The sequence below is a fragment of the Silurus aristotelis genome (assembly GCF_946808225.1).
Source record: "Silurus aristotelis genome assembly, chromosome: 1".
Lineage (NCBI taxonomy): Eukaryota > Metazoa > Chordata > Actinopteri > Siluriformes > Siluridae > Silurus > Silurus aristotelis.
This window is the reverse complement of record NC_139574.1, coordinates 17014936-17032023: the sequence shown is the minus strand read 5'-3', so window position 1 is coordinate 17032023 and position 17088 is coordinate 17014936. Positions and strand designations below refer to the sequence as shown.

General features: G+C 37.2%; 1 protein-coding gene across 1 annotated transcript; it reads right to left on the bottom strand.

Annotated features, from left to right (window-relative positions):
- Positions 1-40: 40 nt before the first annotated feature.
- hint3 (histidine triad nucleotide binding protein 3) lies at positions 41-4679 on the bottom strand. Its single transcript, XM_083542515.1, has 5 exons — positions 4481-4679; positions 2932-3049; positions 2750-2819; positions 2518-2644; positions 41-928 (listed from the first exon to the last, which is right to left on the bottom strand). Exons 1-5 carry the CDS (start codon positions 4601-4603, stop codon positions 887-889), a joined length of 480 nt encoding a protein of 159 aa, XP_083398641.1. The 5' UTR covers positions 4604-4679; the 3' UTR covers positions 41-886.
- Between the last annotated feature and the right edge of the window lie 12409 nt (positions 4680-17088).

Here is a 17088-nt window from a genome sequence, read left to right as displayed (position 1 = left end):
ACAGAGACTACAACTTCCAAAAATACATTCTGAGAATCGGTTTAATATCATTCATAATTTTTTTTTATACATACAATAAAATTATTCACATTCTTGCATTACACAGGTATACAGAGCTCGTGGGAAACAGAACAACAGCTAAGTAATCAGCAGGACTGAATAATGTAACAATAGTTCTTTTATAATCTTTCATGGTATGACATACTATGTTTTAAGTTCAAACTGAAAATGCCAACCCGAATGACTATGTTTTTTAAAAGGTAATAAATCACACATGAACCCTGCAGTATATTTACTTCATTTGAATGATTTCATTTAATATATTTGCCATTGTTAAATAGGGTCTCTTAGCATACAGAGTGATAAAAGACACATTTGAGGTCAAATACGATATAAACATGCCATTTTTAATGTATTTATTAATAATAGGGAATGTTGATGATAACTAAGTGGACTTTATTGGAATGCATTAAACTAAAAAAAAAAAGCCCAATGAAGTCATCACATGCTACTAAATATGAGGGCATGACATGCTATGCAAATATCATAGTGTACATAGAAGTGTACCGTTATTTCATCCCAGTACAGGAAGTTTTATGTAGTTATTCGGGCAGATATAAATATTACTAACAAATGCTTTTGTCAGGGACTGATATGTAAATTCCAAACTATTTCAGGCATTCACAAGATAAAAAAAAAAACACTGTCCACATAACAGTCTAAATAAGTGTAATTTCAAAGTTCAAAGTATCTTCAGATTTACTGTTTGTCTGGCAGAAACAGACAAGCTGACATGCAAAGGTAATGACTAAAATAATCAGAACCAGAAGGCACCTCTTTTCCATTTACATTGTGAATGTAAATGTGATATGACATTTCCCTTCTTTTATTCGTCCATTGAGTTCAGTTTTTGGAGCAGCTGGTCTGCCTGTAATATAGAGATAAAAACACAAGACATTGAACAGGGTTTATATGTTACTCTCACTTGTGATCACAATATTCCTTTAAACGTGATTATCACTGCTTAAGTCTTGAACGGGATACAACTTGAATTTTCTTCTATTTTAAAGCCTGAGAATGCTTTCTACCACAAGGCTTCCTTCTAAACCATGATTGTATTCCAGTAATCGAGCAGTGTGCGTTGGTAATACGACACCCCTACAAATCAATGTAACTTCCCGGCTGACACTAAATGGGAGTGAGAATAAGGGAGTGTAGACTTTAGAACCGAGGTCTCAAACTCAAATCTTGAACCTCTGAAGAGCCCAGAAATTACAATATTCATTTTCAAAGCAAGTGACAGGGGGATTTAGAAACTATTCAAGTGTATCAAGCAGTTGCAAGCAGGTGATAAAAGCAAATGTAATACTAGATTAAACAAAATCTGCACTAAGCAGCACAATACTTAAGACTACACTGGAAACATTAATTGTGAAAGTGACACAGAGCTTGGGGTGTAGTCCTTGAGCACTAAAGAAAGTCAAACACTGAACAATCAGTGCTACGATTGCTATGAAGTGTACTAGTCTTTAAGAGATGGATTAAGAATAACTCTTGAAAAGGTGTACAGTGTTGTTATTACATAAAATCTAAAAACTCCAACGTTCTGTTTTCCATGTGTGAGGCACCATTTAAACTGCTAGCTTCCAACTGATTCATCTTCTGTAGCTGCTTTGATATGGGTCAAGGGTCACTGTGGACCCAAAGCCTATCCAGGGAAAACTGAGCAAAAGATGGGATTAAACCTGGACGCTGATCCATGCACACACACATTCATACGATTTACATCTAGAGGCAATTTGGCATAGTAAAGCACCTACCCGTATATTTCTTTTTGAGGAAAATAGTAAACCCAGACCTCAGGATTTTCCCTGAAGCTGTGAGGTGGCAAATTGTTTTTTAAAGCACTATTCTACTATTTATATTTATACGATATAAAAGATATACGCAAATCGTTCCACAAATTCCATGGAGTGAAAATTTTGGCACAAGCCCAAGTCTTATCTGAAATTGTCAGGGTAACGGATTAAAAAACTTTACTGCTATGGAACATTTATTTATTTATTTATTTTTTTTACAAATGTTGCATATTGTGAACTGAGTGGTGCACATGCAGTGGATGTGAAACTTGACAAAGTTTTACTGTTTTACATGTATCATCCTGTTTACATTTTTAAGATAATACAAGAAATTGGTCTAGTTAACAATTATCTGTGCACAGTGACTGTACTGTGAGAACATACTAAAGGGAGAAGCAGCATCAGCTGAAAGCCTCTTAGACAAATGCAAAGCATAACGTTTTGCCTGAGCATTAGCAAACAAAAGAGGTTTTCATTCTATAACAATACACAATTTCGAGAAACTTCGTTTGGACAAATATGTAGCCTATTTACCTTCTTGATGTCAAAATAAATGAACTATTACTACAAACAGCTGCAGTTTTTTAACCTTGATCACAGACTTTTCATTGGGACATACACAAAAACAAGCTGCAAATGATCTAGCCAGAATTCTTACTGTGATGAACCAGTAGGAGTCTAGGCGGTAGATGAAGCGAGAAATTAAGCCCATTTGACTGGCAGGTGCCAACACGTGGAGATGCAGATGTTCAACAGAATGAAATGGAGGCCAGTGAAAGCCAAACCTAAAATACACAATCAGAATACTAAAAACAAGGGTACAGTATGAAACACCACTTTACCAGCAGTGTTACGAAACAAATTCAAAATGTTTAATGAGATCGAATTACCTGACATCGTTTAAATCGGTGATACTGTTCTTCTGAAGTATTTCTTTCCCTGCCTCTACCAATTTTTCCACTAAGCAAAAACATAGCAGAGACAAAGAACTAAGCACATTGTAACATTGCACTGGATCTACTTTACAGAGTCCGGATTAAAAAAAAGAATCAGTATCCCTGAAAGTATTTACCTAGCGGTATATGTTCCTTGCGAAGTGATTTGCAATTCCCTATGTGTTTTGTTGGCACAACAAGATAGTGATGAGGAGCCCCCGGTTTTATATCTCTGAAACATGATGTATCTTCATCCTGAAAAAAGAAAAAGTTGACCGCTAACCAATAAAAGGGTAGCAAATACAAAAACCTGCATATAAATATTCATAGTTAAAAATGATTTGTGCCTCCGTAACACACATGTAACTAGTGGTTCTTTGTCGAGTTGTGACCGCTATTGTTTATTCATAGACATTTTGCACTGCAGTGTAAAGTTAACAGTACTTTATAGTATTGTGACAATGGCCCCCAAGATGATTAAGAAAGATGGGAAGAAGAAGGAGATGATTACCGTAGAAATGAAAAAGGAAATTATCGCGAAGTTTTGCGTGTGGCAGATCTTGCAAAATTGTACAATATCTACGATTTCCAAGATGTACCACGACTCTCCTCAAAAGTAAAGTCTGAGTCAATTTGCCAATTATTTATATTTTCCATTTCTGATGTTAGGGGTTATAATTTGTACAATAATTACCCTTACCATATCTTCAGAATTAGTCTATATGTGTATTTATGGACGTGTGGAATGCGAGTGAATTTCCTTTATTTCTTATGGGAAAAATGATTTTAGGATACGAGCGTTTTAGGTTGCGAGCTCGCTCCCAGAACAAATTATACTTCTTCTAATAAGCTATCATTTCTTTAGTAACAACTCATACACTTGTATGACACTCCACATAATCGAAGCATCAATTTAAACAGCTTTAGCCTTGTTCGTATTTAACAAAGAAAATTGTATATTTGTTGATATGGTGATGGTCTGCGCTCCGTGACCGTCAGAGATAACGATGATTCTAAAGGGTTTTGTGCTTCATGGCTAATCGGAAACAAACCTTCTGTTTTTTTTGTCTGTATAATGATTGTTTGTCTCTTACAATGTAAGCAATAACAGTAAATAACCTAATCCATAATTTTGAATGCATTTCTGTATGAATTCTGCATGTATTTCTTTGAATGTAATGTGCAGATTGCTGAGGTATAAGAGGTATTGTTTGGTGTGAAAACTGGACACTTTAATAAGATTTAATGAAATTTAGATAGTAGCACTGAAAAGAAAATACATTATTATATATATTTCCCCCAATATTAGCTGTGGTTTTTATTCCCATATAATGCATTGTACAGCAGTAATACCTGAATGAAGTTCACAAGCAGATCAGGAGAATTACATTAAATCTTTAGCAACACCTAATGAATATAATATAATACGCTAATTCCTCTTCTGCACATCAAGCAATGATATATGTAACATTTAGTGACTGGGTTGCTGCACCTGTCAGTCACTGATAAGTAAAGGACTTGTTATGAAAGGCTCTATCAAGAAATGACTAGAAGATAATATGAGTCTCCAGTCACACACATTGCACTCAGTGCTAGTTAGCCAGCTAGTGTTATGCTAAGTCATTATGGTTTGATTCACATGTGGATAATCAGATAGAGGAACATTTAAGATAGTTTAACACTCACGCTGTGTAGCAGCTCAGTGTCTATTTCCCCGTTTACAATCTTACAGAAAATACACCTTTTATTATAGCTGTCATTAAGTTCTTGTTGAACAGACTCGCCGTCGGTGGTTTCGCCGCTTGCCATTTTCAAAGCCGTGTGCGTGTGTGCGCGCGCCCCCGCGTGCGCGTCTATGAGCGCGTGCACGCGCGCAGGTCTCACTAATGACGTCATTCCAACATGGCGGTCCAAAAAAATAATAATCTAGTAAAGCTGAGTTTGTACAGACTGTAATTTTTTCCTGAGTTTTTTTTACATATCGGTTACTGTTATCCCTTTACTACGCACTGTTTTAGGGTCAATATCAATACGCTGTAGCTATACATTATTACTACTTTCCCTACTATTATTACTATTTCGACTATTACTACTAGCTATAGAGATTGGAGTGATAAATTACCATTACTACTAGAACAATAAGTATTACTACTACCACTAATTATGCTATGTTTTTTTTTTTTACATGTTGAACTAAGAAATTCATTACACTATATTGTATTGTATGTATCTTTCCTCAGCTGGTGTTTTAGTGATGATGGGTTGGTGCACTGTTGAACATATTGGGTTATATCTCTTATAGTAACCGTCTGGATTACGATCTGGTGACTGAAGAGTAGAATATGATGAACAGCATTTTCTTTCACATCAAACTGTACAGTGAGCTTTCATTACACTTTCATTGGGGATACTGTCATCGTGGAAGAGGGCACCCATATAATTTGCATCAGGTTTAGTTTTATTTGTAAAGAATCCGAAGAGTCAAAGTCACCAGGATGAAAATTGATCAGTCAGAATAATTTTATAATAATTTGCAGGAACCCTTCACTCAAAGGGGACCCCAGCCTCTTCAGCAAAACTCAGCCAAAGCATAAACGAGCCATTGATTTTTTTTCCTTGATTTTTCACTTGTGTGTTTATGTATTTAATATATCTTGCCTATCTAAGGTCTCATTTATTCTAATGCTTAATCTTGCATTTTATATATCTAAAACTTGAGCTGTGATGGTTCTGTCTATACATATTCTCCAGCACAATGCTTTGTTTAATGTCAATAATCCTGTTAATTCATTATTCCTATTATTCATTGTGCTACTCTAATTAATTTTCAACATTTTGGCTGGAAGGGAATCAATTAATCCTTGTCTTAGCTTTCCCATTAAAATACCTTGAAGATTTCAGGTCAGGCAGATCTCATGTCCTTCAGAAGCAGCTTAGAAGGCTCTACAGAAAAGAGGCTTCTATTAAAAAGTTCTGTAAAGCAAAGCCATTCTCCATTTACTAGCCAACTGCTGAATGTTGTTAAACTGATTAAGCATTCTAGCATTGATCTCATTAGAATGCAGTGTGAGTGCACTGTCTGAGGAATTCATTTTGTGCAAGCACTTGTGTTTGCAAAAATCATTTGTAAAAAAAAAAAAAAAGAGCATAGATGTCGTCAAGATTAGAAAAGTGGAAACACTGTTAGTTCAATGAGCTCATGCTTGCAATTGGAAACACTCACAATACAACTTGTTTTGTCGCTGTTGTTGATGTGCTAGCAGATTAAATCTCTTATTCGAAAATGGTGTATGACATCTTGTTCACAGACTAAGTGACATAGAATGACAGAAAATTACTAAAATAATATAAAAACAATAGGGTTTATCCATTCTTTCCATACATCCACTTGATGATTGTACTTTATTTATAGTATAATAATAAATTATATTACTTCTCTAATTTCCTTCTAAAACTATATAATGCTCTCACAGCACAACAACCTCCAAGATCCCAACCAGTCTGGCTTCAAAGCAGCACATTCCACAGAGACGGCCCTTTTGATTGTAACTGAGAAACTACATCCCACTAGATCAGCCAAGCTGTCCTCGGTCCTCTTCCTCTATATCTGTCAGCAGCATTTGACACGGTCAACCATGAGACTCTCGTCAACCCTCAGGAGCCTTGGTATCCTTGGAGCAGCAGGAAGGTTGCTTTTACCGGGTAACATGGAGGGGGTCTACATCTGCCCTGCACAAACTCTCCACTGGTGTCCCATGAGGCTCAGTACTTGGTCCTCTCCTTTTCTCCCTCTATACTCACTCTCTTGGTGAAGTCCACATGTATACCCTCACATAAGTTTTCTTTCCACTGCTATGCTGATAACACTCAACTCATCTTCTTCATCCCTCCCTCAGATATCACAGCTTTTGCTCAGATCTCAGCATGCCTTATATGTCAGACATATCTTTGTGGATGAGTGCTCATCAACTGAAACTCAACCCCAGCAAAACTGAACTGCTGATCATTCCAGGTGATTCATATTCAGGTCAGGATCTCAGAATATCTCTACAAAACTCTTTGCTCTTCTTGTCAGCCACCAATTACAACCTTTAGGTAACCATCAACAATCAACTGTCCTTTTCCTCACATGTTGCTAATGTGACTCGTTCTTGTCCTTCTCCACAACACCAAAAGGATTTAAATATTTCTACTCACACAGGCTGCTCAGGTGCTTGTTCAGTCTCTTGTCATTTCGAAACTAAACTACTGCAATTCTCAGCTGGCAGGTCTTCCTCTGAATGCTATTCGTCAACGGCAAATGATTCAAAATGCAGCTGAGTGAATTGTGTTCAACTTGCCCAAGTTGTCCCACATCACCCCACTGCTGCACACCCTCTACTGGCTTCCTGTAGCTGCACACATCAGATTAAAAACACTGATGCTTGCCTGTAAAGTCAAAATTGGACCAGCACCCTCTTACCTCAGAGACCTCATCACTCCTCGCACTGAGCCACGGTGCCTGAGATCCTCTAGCACTGCTTGACTGGTCTCACCTTCTCTCGGGGTAAGAGGTAAGTATACTTCAAGGCTCTTCTCTGTTCTGGCACTGAGGTGGTGGAATGAAATTCCCCTACAATATATGTCCAAACAGTGGAATCACTGGCTGTCTTCAATAGACGGGTGAAGACCTACCTCTTCCGAAACACTTAAACTAGCACATTTTTCCTGGTTTGCTTTGTCTTTGTTTTTCCTCTCAACAGAGTTGTAGGCTATCTTAAGATTGTAATCTAGTGAACCAGTGTTAATTTATTTATTGATAGAGACTCAAAGCACTTTTCTAAGTGGCTCTGGACAAGAGCATCTGCTAAATGCATTAAATGTAAATCTAATACTGTATATCTTAGGATATGAATTAATACTGTATATCTTAGGATATGAATTAATTTTAATTATCCAAGTATTTATGTATGTGCAAATGTGTACATATGTACAGGATAGGCTATTCACTGCAGGTACGATTACAATGGAAGAAGAATAAATGAACCTATAGTAAATTAATTGAAGAAACAATTGTTTATCTGTTATTTTGTTAAACAACAAAAGAGTAAATGTAGGTATTTTATGGATGGTATAGTGTACACTGTATAACTGTACATTAATCACAAAAGTACATTTTGACGCAATTGTAATTTTTCTTCCTGCCATATAATCATAGTTTGAACTCAACTGGAACAATATTTTTAGCCTGCTGGAAATGTGTAAAACCTGATCTGCCCTTATTTTATTATTACCTAGAGATCCACTGACAGTGGGCAATTATACACACACACACACACACACACACACACACACACACACACACACACACACACACACACACACACACACACATTGTCAGGTTGGCATCAATAGAGGCACAGGATTACAGCACTTATCAGCCTCTGCACTCCACATGACCATGCCAAACACCAACATGACCAAAAACGCCTGAACCATGTTAAAACACAATAAGCACCAGTATTTATTCACATTTGTATAGCATTTATTGTCTAGTGTATCATATGAGTGCATCAATATACAGCATAAAATAAATGCCATGTTCACATATACTGTATGCTATGACATGTTCGCTTTATATCCCATGCAAGTTTAATTTGTATTTCATACAATGTCTTAGTCTCCTATTAAAAAAATTATTCCAAAGTTTTAAGTTTTATTCTACACTTTAACATATACATTTTCCATCACAACAGACTAAAGCTTAAATCAAAGCTTTTATTTTTTATTTACTTTATTACTCATACAATTTCTAAAGGAAGACAAAAAGTGCATTTGATGGGTTAAAGTGAAACAGTCAAGAAAGGCACAGAGGATAAGTAGATGCCAACATCATCTTTTAAACTGAATGGCAGGTCAGCCTTTTAATTAATCCTGTGCACTCCAGTATGTTAGTACATCACATTTAGCACAATGTAATGTATGCAAATGATGCCATTAAAATGCATGTTCATGTTTAGTTTCTAAATTAAGTGCTCGTTTGCACTACTGGCAGTCTGAACAATCCAGAGATTCATTACAACAAATTACAAAAATAATCACGACTTGAAACATCAAATTGACTCCCCTAATTCATTGTCTCTTATTTGCTAAAATAAAAATATGAAAATAATTTACAAGCCAATCAGCGATTTGTAGGCACAATATAGAATGTTATAAGCTTGCCAAAGCTATTATGCTAATTGTTGTGTTGGTGCTCCGATACAATAAATCATGGCCCAAATCTTCCTGGGGAGCAATTACAACCTGGTATGGTGGTATAATTACAGAGCTGCAAAGTCAAAGAATTACCACTGGCATAAACTTTAGAAATACTTTACATTTACTGATATTATAGATTAAATGGATTTTGTAAGGTTTGTAGATTATGTAGGTTTGTAAATCCAAAGAAGCTGAAGATTTGCTGCTCGCTTCCTTTGTAAATCATTCATGACAAAAAAATCAAGAGAGTCCTGTTGAAATTGCAGCTCTTCTGTCCTAAAGTGGTTGCGCAATTATTCATGAGATGCAGACTTTGTAAATAGATTAAAACAGGAGACACAGAAAGGGGGTACAAAAACACCTAGGGAACTCTGCAGAGGACAACATGGCATCGAAATGGCATAAAATCACATTTTTTAATCATCTGAGTTCCCCTGAAATTCGAGACATCCTGCTGAGATCAGCTCAGCTCTCGCTGGTCGCTGTCACACATCATTAGATGAATATGAAATCATCGCTTGCATTGCTGTATAAGAATGTGTTTGGTGTAATATCTTACCATGCTAACTCCAAATGTTGCTCCAATGCCCTCTAGGCTTCCTGTTTACAACTTTACGAACACTTAATAAGGTGTTACGCTAGTGTTACTGATTAGAGATGACACCTTTCCAAAGGATACACAACAAACCACTGTCAATTTAATTGTTCCAATACACTGCTACTTCTGCATTATGAAGTCCTGAGTCGAAAAGTGTTACCAAGGTGACAACAAATCTTATACTCATATCCTACCAATGTAATTTCTTGAGACATTCCACCTTGAAATTACCCCTGCAGTTTACACAAAATGAAAAAACAGAGCATCATGGACAAGGGAAATACACGTGGCATCTAGAAGATGAAGAAATTCTGCACAGATGCACGTTCAATCAAAGTATGCGATACATCAAAAGCTGCGCATGATGCAAGCAAGCTAAATAGATTAGAGAACACAAGGAAGATAAATATGACACATGAGGTTTGTTTAAAAAAAAAATGACTGCATGCAACTAACAGCGCAACAGAACACCAACTAAAGAAAACCTGCATAATAGCACAGTAGCAGGCATGCTGGGAAATGTAATCACAAAACAGCAGAAAGACATACAGTAACAAAACATAGCCATAAGACACTTCGTTTTTTTTCTTCTGGTTTTTAGGTTGTTTAATTTTTTATGTAGTCTATGGATTTTTGTGCCAGAAGCTAACCAGGGGAAACCACTAGCTTTTTATTTGTAGATTTTGCACTAATTTATTCCAACAACAGGAGGCAGTGTTATCATACCGAAATGCAGGTTGGCTTCTGAATGGTGTCGTGCACTGATTGGTCACAGTTCAATGTCACTGTGTTTATCATCACAACGTTTTTTCCTTTTTGTACAAGCCCTGGTATGCATAATTTGTGTTGTCAGATGGTTATATAGGTCCAGCTAATCTATTAGGTGAGATTTTATGCCTACAGTTCAAACTATATTGCAGTATTTAATACTTTAATGTGGACTTTGCTGTCATAAATCAAAACGGTCAAGTGCAAGGTTAATTTTCTAACAGTGGTGAGATGTGACTTGAGTTATTTCAGGGAGATTCTGTACTGTTCTGAACTCTGTCAACTGAATCTTTTCTGCTCTTACCTTCCTACCCTGTGATTCACTTACATTTACATTTATGGCAGGTGCTTTTATGCAGAGTGACTGCCAGAAGTACTGTCTATGCAAACTAGGGCACGGCACTAAAAGGCCACCGTGCTAATAAGTACATACATAAGGTAATAAGTAAGGCATCTTAAAAAGAATATTCTGCTCTTTTCTAAAATAATTTTTTTTTGTACCCTTTGTACTTTTGCTACATTCTGAAACACATGTCCGAGTCCAGAACCAGTTCCACATGTTTGCTGGGTCATGCACGTCTTATACCACATTCAACACATGCTCACAGCCAAACACACAAACCATGTTTACATGAAAGGAAATCAAAATTTTATAAGGACTACTCATCCAGCCACCCAAGGGTCATCCATGTCAAAGTGATTACAGACAAATAGTTTTGCTATCCAACTGGTATGGTCTTGTCAAAACACAACAATTGCACAGCTCCCAAGTGACACATTAGAAAAGTGCTTGCCCTGTTGTCGGTAGAGCGTGAGAATCCCAACAATGATTCGTCTCCATGAAGGCGCAGTCTCACCTTTGGACTCAATCAAGCAGCCCTTTGGACACAGGATCTCCTCTGAGCAGCTCTTTGGACTTGGCATTACCTTCTGCCTGGCAGCTGTGATGGGCTTCTGTCTGGTTGCAATTAATATTCCTAAGATTATGTCTCTGTTTCAAGCTGTAATTTTTAACACAATGACCAGCTCTATTAACACCCAGTTTATGGTTCCAGTGCTAATGATGTCTGAGTGGTTATTGTTAGCTCATTCCCAGTGCCCCCCGTTTTCCGCCTAGTTGGTACTTTTAATTCTCTCCTCATTGTTTAGGCAGGACTTTCTGTGTTAATCTATGGATATGATGAAACATTTAAGTTCTGACTTGTTACTGCACAGTAGCCCTCGTTCCTACAGTATCTATGTAGGCATTATCTCTTTTTATGTTCAAACCACACTAGCTTTATTTTGAACCGTGCTTAAAGTCTAGCTTCTTTCTCTACTTAAGCCCCTGAGGGTGCCTTTATATCTGTTTATACTTGTAGTTCATACACCCTCTGCACATCCTCTACTTAATAATTAAGCCTTAGCACTGGTGCCAATATTTGTTATAACCTCAGTCTCTGATCTTTTCCAGGGCCAAAACAATCACCTGGTTTTGATCAGCTCCTGACCTTGAGGCTGGAATGATTCCCGTTACTGAGTCATTAGGATCAGCTTCCTTCATTAGTAGTTTCCTCCTTTAAACCAACCCCTGAATTAGATTTAGGTCCTGTTTCCTCCCAACCTTCAGTCATCAATGAATGTCTTTTTCACTGAATATCAGGCCTTGAGCTTTAGACATCCCCTGCAATGTGCTCTATCCAAAGCTCTCCACAGAGTTATTATGAAGCCCTGGGATTTCCTCTGTATGAGGCTCAGCCCCTGAGCTTTTCTGTGTGTTGTGTGTATTTCAGGAACCTCATCCAGTGTCAGGTCCTGACTATTTTCTGTGTGATATTCCAGACCACTCTGGTATGTTAATCAGAGGCCTCTTCCTTTTATTCATAGTCCCTGTTTCTTGGCCAGTATAGAGGCATCTGTTCCTTCCACCTGTGCATTTTGCATCGTCTGTTTCATATCCTTAGTCTGTTCATTGGCTGTTTCTCACATCATTTTGGTTTAGGGCTCATCTTTACCTTTTGTTTTCCCTTTGCTGCAGGTAAGAGGGTCAGTTTATGACCATTATTGCATTCCATACCTTGTATACGCATTACTGACAATTTGACTCATAATTTATATTTGAGCTTTGCATCCTTTTTTTTTTTGTAAACACAATTGAGATTGCTTGCTTACTTTCTGCTAGTTTTATTATACTTTAGATTTCAGCTTATTTTGCTATTTTTATTTTCTAGCAGCATTTTGTGAGGCTTTACATTTCTTACTTCAATCCTAAGCCATTTTATCATGTTTGTCAATAACTTATCATGTTTTTGAAGGGCTGGTGAGTTTGGTCAATCCCAAACTAATTATGTATCTTAATACAAGTAAGCTAGATAAAATCTATAACCAACAAAGCATGATTTCTGGTCCAAAAACATAGCTTTGTTACATAGTTTTTAAAACATAGTTTTTAGTAATTTTAAGGCAATCTTTAATCACAAACATGCTTTTCTGTATAAATGGATACATGACCATGTCTCTATTTGGCTGTATCTGCTACCTGAAACAGGTTTTATTGAAGCTGACCAGATCCTGTTCTAACAAATCCCTAGAAAGCATGCTGTCCCCTTACCATAAAGAGCCAATGTAGTGTAAAGTTTTGCATTCTTAGATTCACAATGCAGTTGGTAAGAGGTTTTTGGGATATCCAAAGTTTTTTTTAGTATTATAATGATGCATGGAGTTTCATATTATCGGTAAAGTTCTTTATTTAACATAAGTCTCTGCTATGCAGATTCTTTTAAGCACACTGGAGAGGATGCCAAATGACAAAATAAAAATGCTGTATAGTGATCTGCAAATAATATCTTGTAGTCTTGTTATTAAGCAGGTACTAATTTTATTGTTGTTTTAGCTGTCTATGCGCCTACCCAGGCAATGAAAGAATGAAGCTATTAAATAGCAGGTACCTGATGAAACTGCATATTGCACATTTGTTGTATTAAAAATGTATTATTAAATCTTGAAACTGTCTTTAAAATGAGCCTCCAAAGTAATTATTTTCTACTAGACTACTAATGATTCACTTTTTAAATTACTCTGACCTCAAGAGTAATTTTTTTGTTAGCAGAAAGGATATTTTGTATTTTTGCCCCTTTGGAAGCCCCAATAGAGCATTTGAATGATATTATACCCTTGAATTTGTTTTTTTCTCTTTACAGCTGTTTAATATTACTGACTGTTTATCAGTCTTAAATGAAACTTCTTTTAAATGGGCCTTTATCCAAAACACTATTCGAGCCAGCTGGTGATCCACCTGCTTTTATGTGTATGCAAGCAGTACTAGAAGTTCTGGATCAATTTAACAACTTATATATCTACAAACTTACATCAGTTACCCCAAATGAAATGTTTAGTAAAGTGTTATAATTGATAAAAATCACACAGTAAAATAAAGGTTTCTTCATCAAAAAGTGTTCATCATCAAGAAGAATCATCCTGAAGACAATAATTTAACATTACTGAGGAACTTTAAGTGCTAAAGCTAAGTGTTCCCTTTTATGTTTCCACCAGCTGAATAATCTGGACTACCAAATTTAGGTGTTCATTAGTGCCAATACAAACAATAACACACGTTTTTACCACAAATATGCTAAATGCAGTTTGAGCAGAGTATAAACATACAAGGTTTGTTACACTGAGATATGCAATAGATTCACCTAACTGAATTACATGACAAGCATGATGCATATCTTGTATAAAAGAGCACTGCTGTAAGTTTCCACTGAAAGCTATTAAGGTCCAGCAACAACAAAAGGGCTCACTGCAATGGATCAAACATAGATCTAAAATATCTTTCACACTAACAACATGTGGCAGCACAGGGTGTTGAGTAGTTTGAGCACTAGTCTTTGATTTCACTAAGGCAAGCCTGAAGTAAAACACCTCATTACGGCCTGGTTCATGTGTTTTAACAATTGCTAGCATACAAATGTTGCTTTGAATACACACTACATCACAACCTTTGGCATACTAAGTGCAAATGTTTTCTTTTGAAATACAGAATAAGTGAATATAGTGGTCCCTTTTCCCCCCCGTTGAATACGACTTTCTTTCTTCACGAACATTTCTGTTAATAGCTCTAGAAGTGAAGTCTGCACAGGATGGCTGTTTAAATACCCTAATTCTTACAATAACAAGAAACTTGAGGCACGGAAATCCAATCCATGGGAAACTGATTGAAAGTTTATTGCATTTAAATGTAGAGCAGGTCTCCGACAGTTGAATTATTGACGCTCACTGGGGTCTCAGGAAATGTTTTCTATAGTTTTTGACTTTGCCCCATGTGATTACACCAAATATGCTCATAACCTTGGCAGTCATCCTGGTGGCAGAATAGGCCATTTGTGGAAAGTTCATGGACTTATTTGATTGTGGAAAGTATGGAAAAGCTTTAATTTGGTTTTCTGTTAGAGTGGTTTTGAGCTGCCAGGCTGAGGAGAACTTTGCTTTGCTTCTGTGGGCAGGGCGTTCCAGGCCCTTCCTTTGTTTTTGCTAGGCCAATTAGACAGCATGATAACATCTGGTGTGAGAAGACAATGTGGCACCGTTCACATACCCTTAGTGTGTGTCTCAAGCACAGAGCGCCAAAATAGGCAAGCAGGGGAAATTTGAGCAGGAACAGCATATGGCTTCAGCCACTCTGTTATAGCTGAATAACCCTCTCACAGTCTCACTTCTTTTCTCCCTCCCCCCCTTTCTGTCTCATGCTTGTAGTAAGAGATGTGCATAGAAAGTTATCCAGCCAAGGTAAATAGGAGTATTGGGAGATCTAAGAAGAGTAGAGAGAAATGAGTGAGCAAAGTTCTAATTTGATTAAAATGGTATTTAGTCTTGTTAGAAATGAAGGATTTTAGTGCAACTACATGTGAGTGTACAGTGTACAGTGTGATATCGTTAAAAAAGAAATGTTACTTCGTTCTACCTTTAAAAGTGTGAAATATATTAGAAAAAGTATGATTGGGGTAAAAGGAATTTGATATCAGCATTAAATGTAGCCATGAACACATGCTGTTTGCATTCAAGAATATAGAATGATCTCTCAGTCATTTCTATGCAATGGTTCTGTCAGAGCACAGGAGCATGAAATGTGTTCAGCTAGGTGCGTAACTACATCAGGTCAGTAATTTGCAAATCAATCACAAAATGGATGAAAGACAAATGTAAAAGCTTGACCAGACTAACAGTCACCATGCACCTCTGGTCACCCGTGGCTGAGTGAACAAATTGCTCTTTTAATGAAGAGCACTCATTCCAGACTGTTAAAGTGCAGAAGCAAAAACCTGCCCAATGAAAATATTGTGGATTAATATGTACAGATGGAGTTCTGAAGCACGGGACATTAGATAATTCTGAGTTATTTTAAGGTACAATTTTCAAGCCATTTAACTTTCAAGCTACTGAGCAGAAGTGTTACTTCTGTACGTTCCCAAGAGGGTGCTCTTTCAGAAAGCGTCATTGTGGAGTTAATCATAACATAATATTTTATGGTAAGTCGACCCGATACTCAACGTCCCAAGAAAGTGGGAGTAAAAATGGCAGGCCAATTTTTAACGTTATTCAATCTTTTATATACATACAGATGGCTTCTGAACAAATGACTGCATAAAGTGCAAACAGCGTGATAAATTGAAGATTATTTAATTTCATAAAGCACTGTCTAATTATTCTGACATTTTGAAATGTGAAATGCTTCAAACCTACTGTTTTGGAAAAGAGCAAAATGATTAACCATCAACTACTGAGTTACACGTTACGCTGGAGTCAGCACCTATATCTCATATACAGAGAGCAGATGAACATTAAGAGTTCATTTAGAGCAGTCAGACCTTTGTGAACTACAGGCAGAACAGTGAACCTCCACTGGGTGGCTGAAGGTCACATCCTTTCCCTGCTGTTCCAGTTACTTTAGAGCTATCGTTCTCTTACCTTGGCGAATGCTAAAAGATAAGTGTCCTCCTGGCTTGTGCAGGCTGCCTGACCATATGGCCACATTCATCATGTATCAGCTCTCATTAAAGTAGCCGTCATTAGGTGCTGGGGCTCTGCTGGATGCGGTTGCCCACACCTGACAGCCTCTTTCTTCTCACCTGGAATCTGCATCATAACCAGCCTGTCACAGCAATGCAGAGGCAGTGTTTCTACTGCACAAACAGCCTTCCAGCTGCCTGATCAGCAAACACAATAATCAGATTTAGTGCAAAACAACCCCTTCTGTACACCTGTTACAAAAAAAAAACAATCTCATTATCCAAGTGTGTCCTTAAAAGACCCCTCTAGAATATAGGAGTTTATCTGTAGGAGAAAAATGTGTTAAGACTGATATGGCTAGAGATTGAAATGCACCAGCCATCTAAATATGCCACTAATCTCCGGAGCAGATCATATGTCGACACACTACTTGTTTAGTCTTGTCGGGGGTTTCTAGACCATGCTGCTTATCTCTGCGTGACTCTCATGTGACCTGTCCTGCCCACGCCTCTGCAAGTGTGTACAGTACTTGGCAGAAGCAGTGACTTACCATGCGGTAAAAGGTGACAGAATCAGAGGGTTGCCTCAGCTTGCCAGCAGATTGCAGATTTCATTTGCATTGTTTCCTTGTTAGCATCCATCAATCTTGGATAACTATTGGCTTTGTATAATCATGAAACGGGATTTCCCTCCTCATATA

Coding starts and splice junctions, on each gene's coding strand:
- hint3 (XM_083542515.1), bottom strand. CDS start 4,603: ATGGCAAGCGGCGAAACCACCGACGGCGAGTCTGTTCAACAAGAACTT. Junction 3,050..4,480: donor ACACTGAGCTGCTACACAGC/GTGAGTGTTAAA, acceptor TTCTTTTTTCAG/GATGAAGATACATCATGTTT. Junction 2,645..2,749: donor ACCGATTTAAACGATGTCAG/GTAATTCGATCT, acceptor TGTGTATTTTAG/GTTTGGCTTTCACTGGCCTC.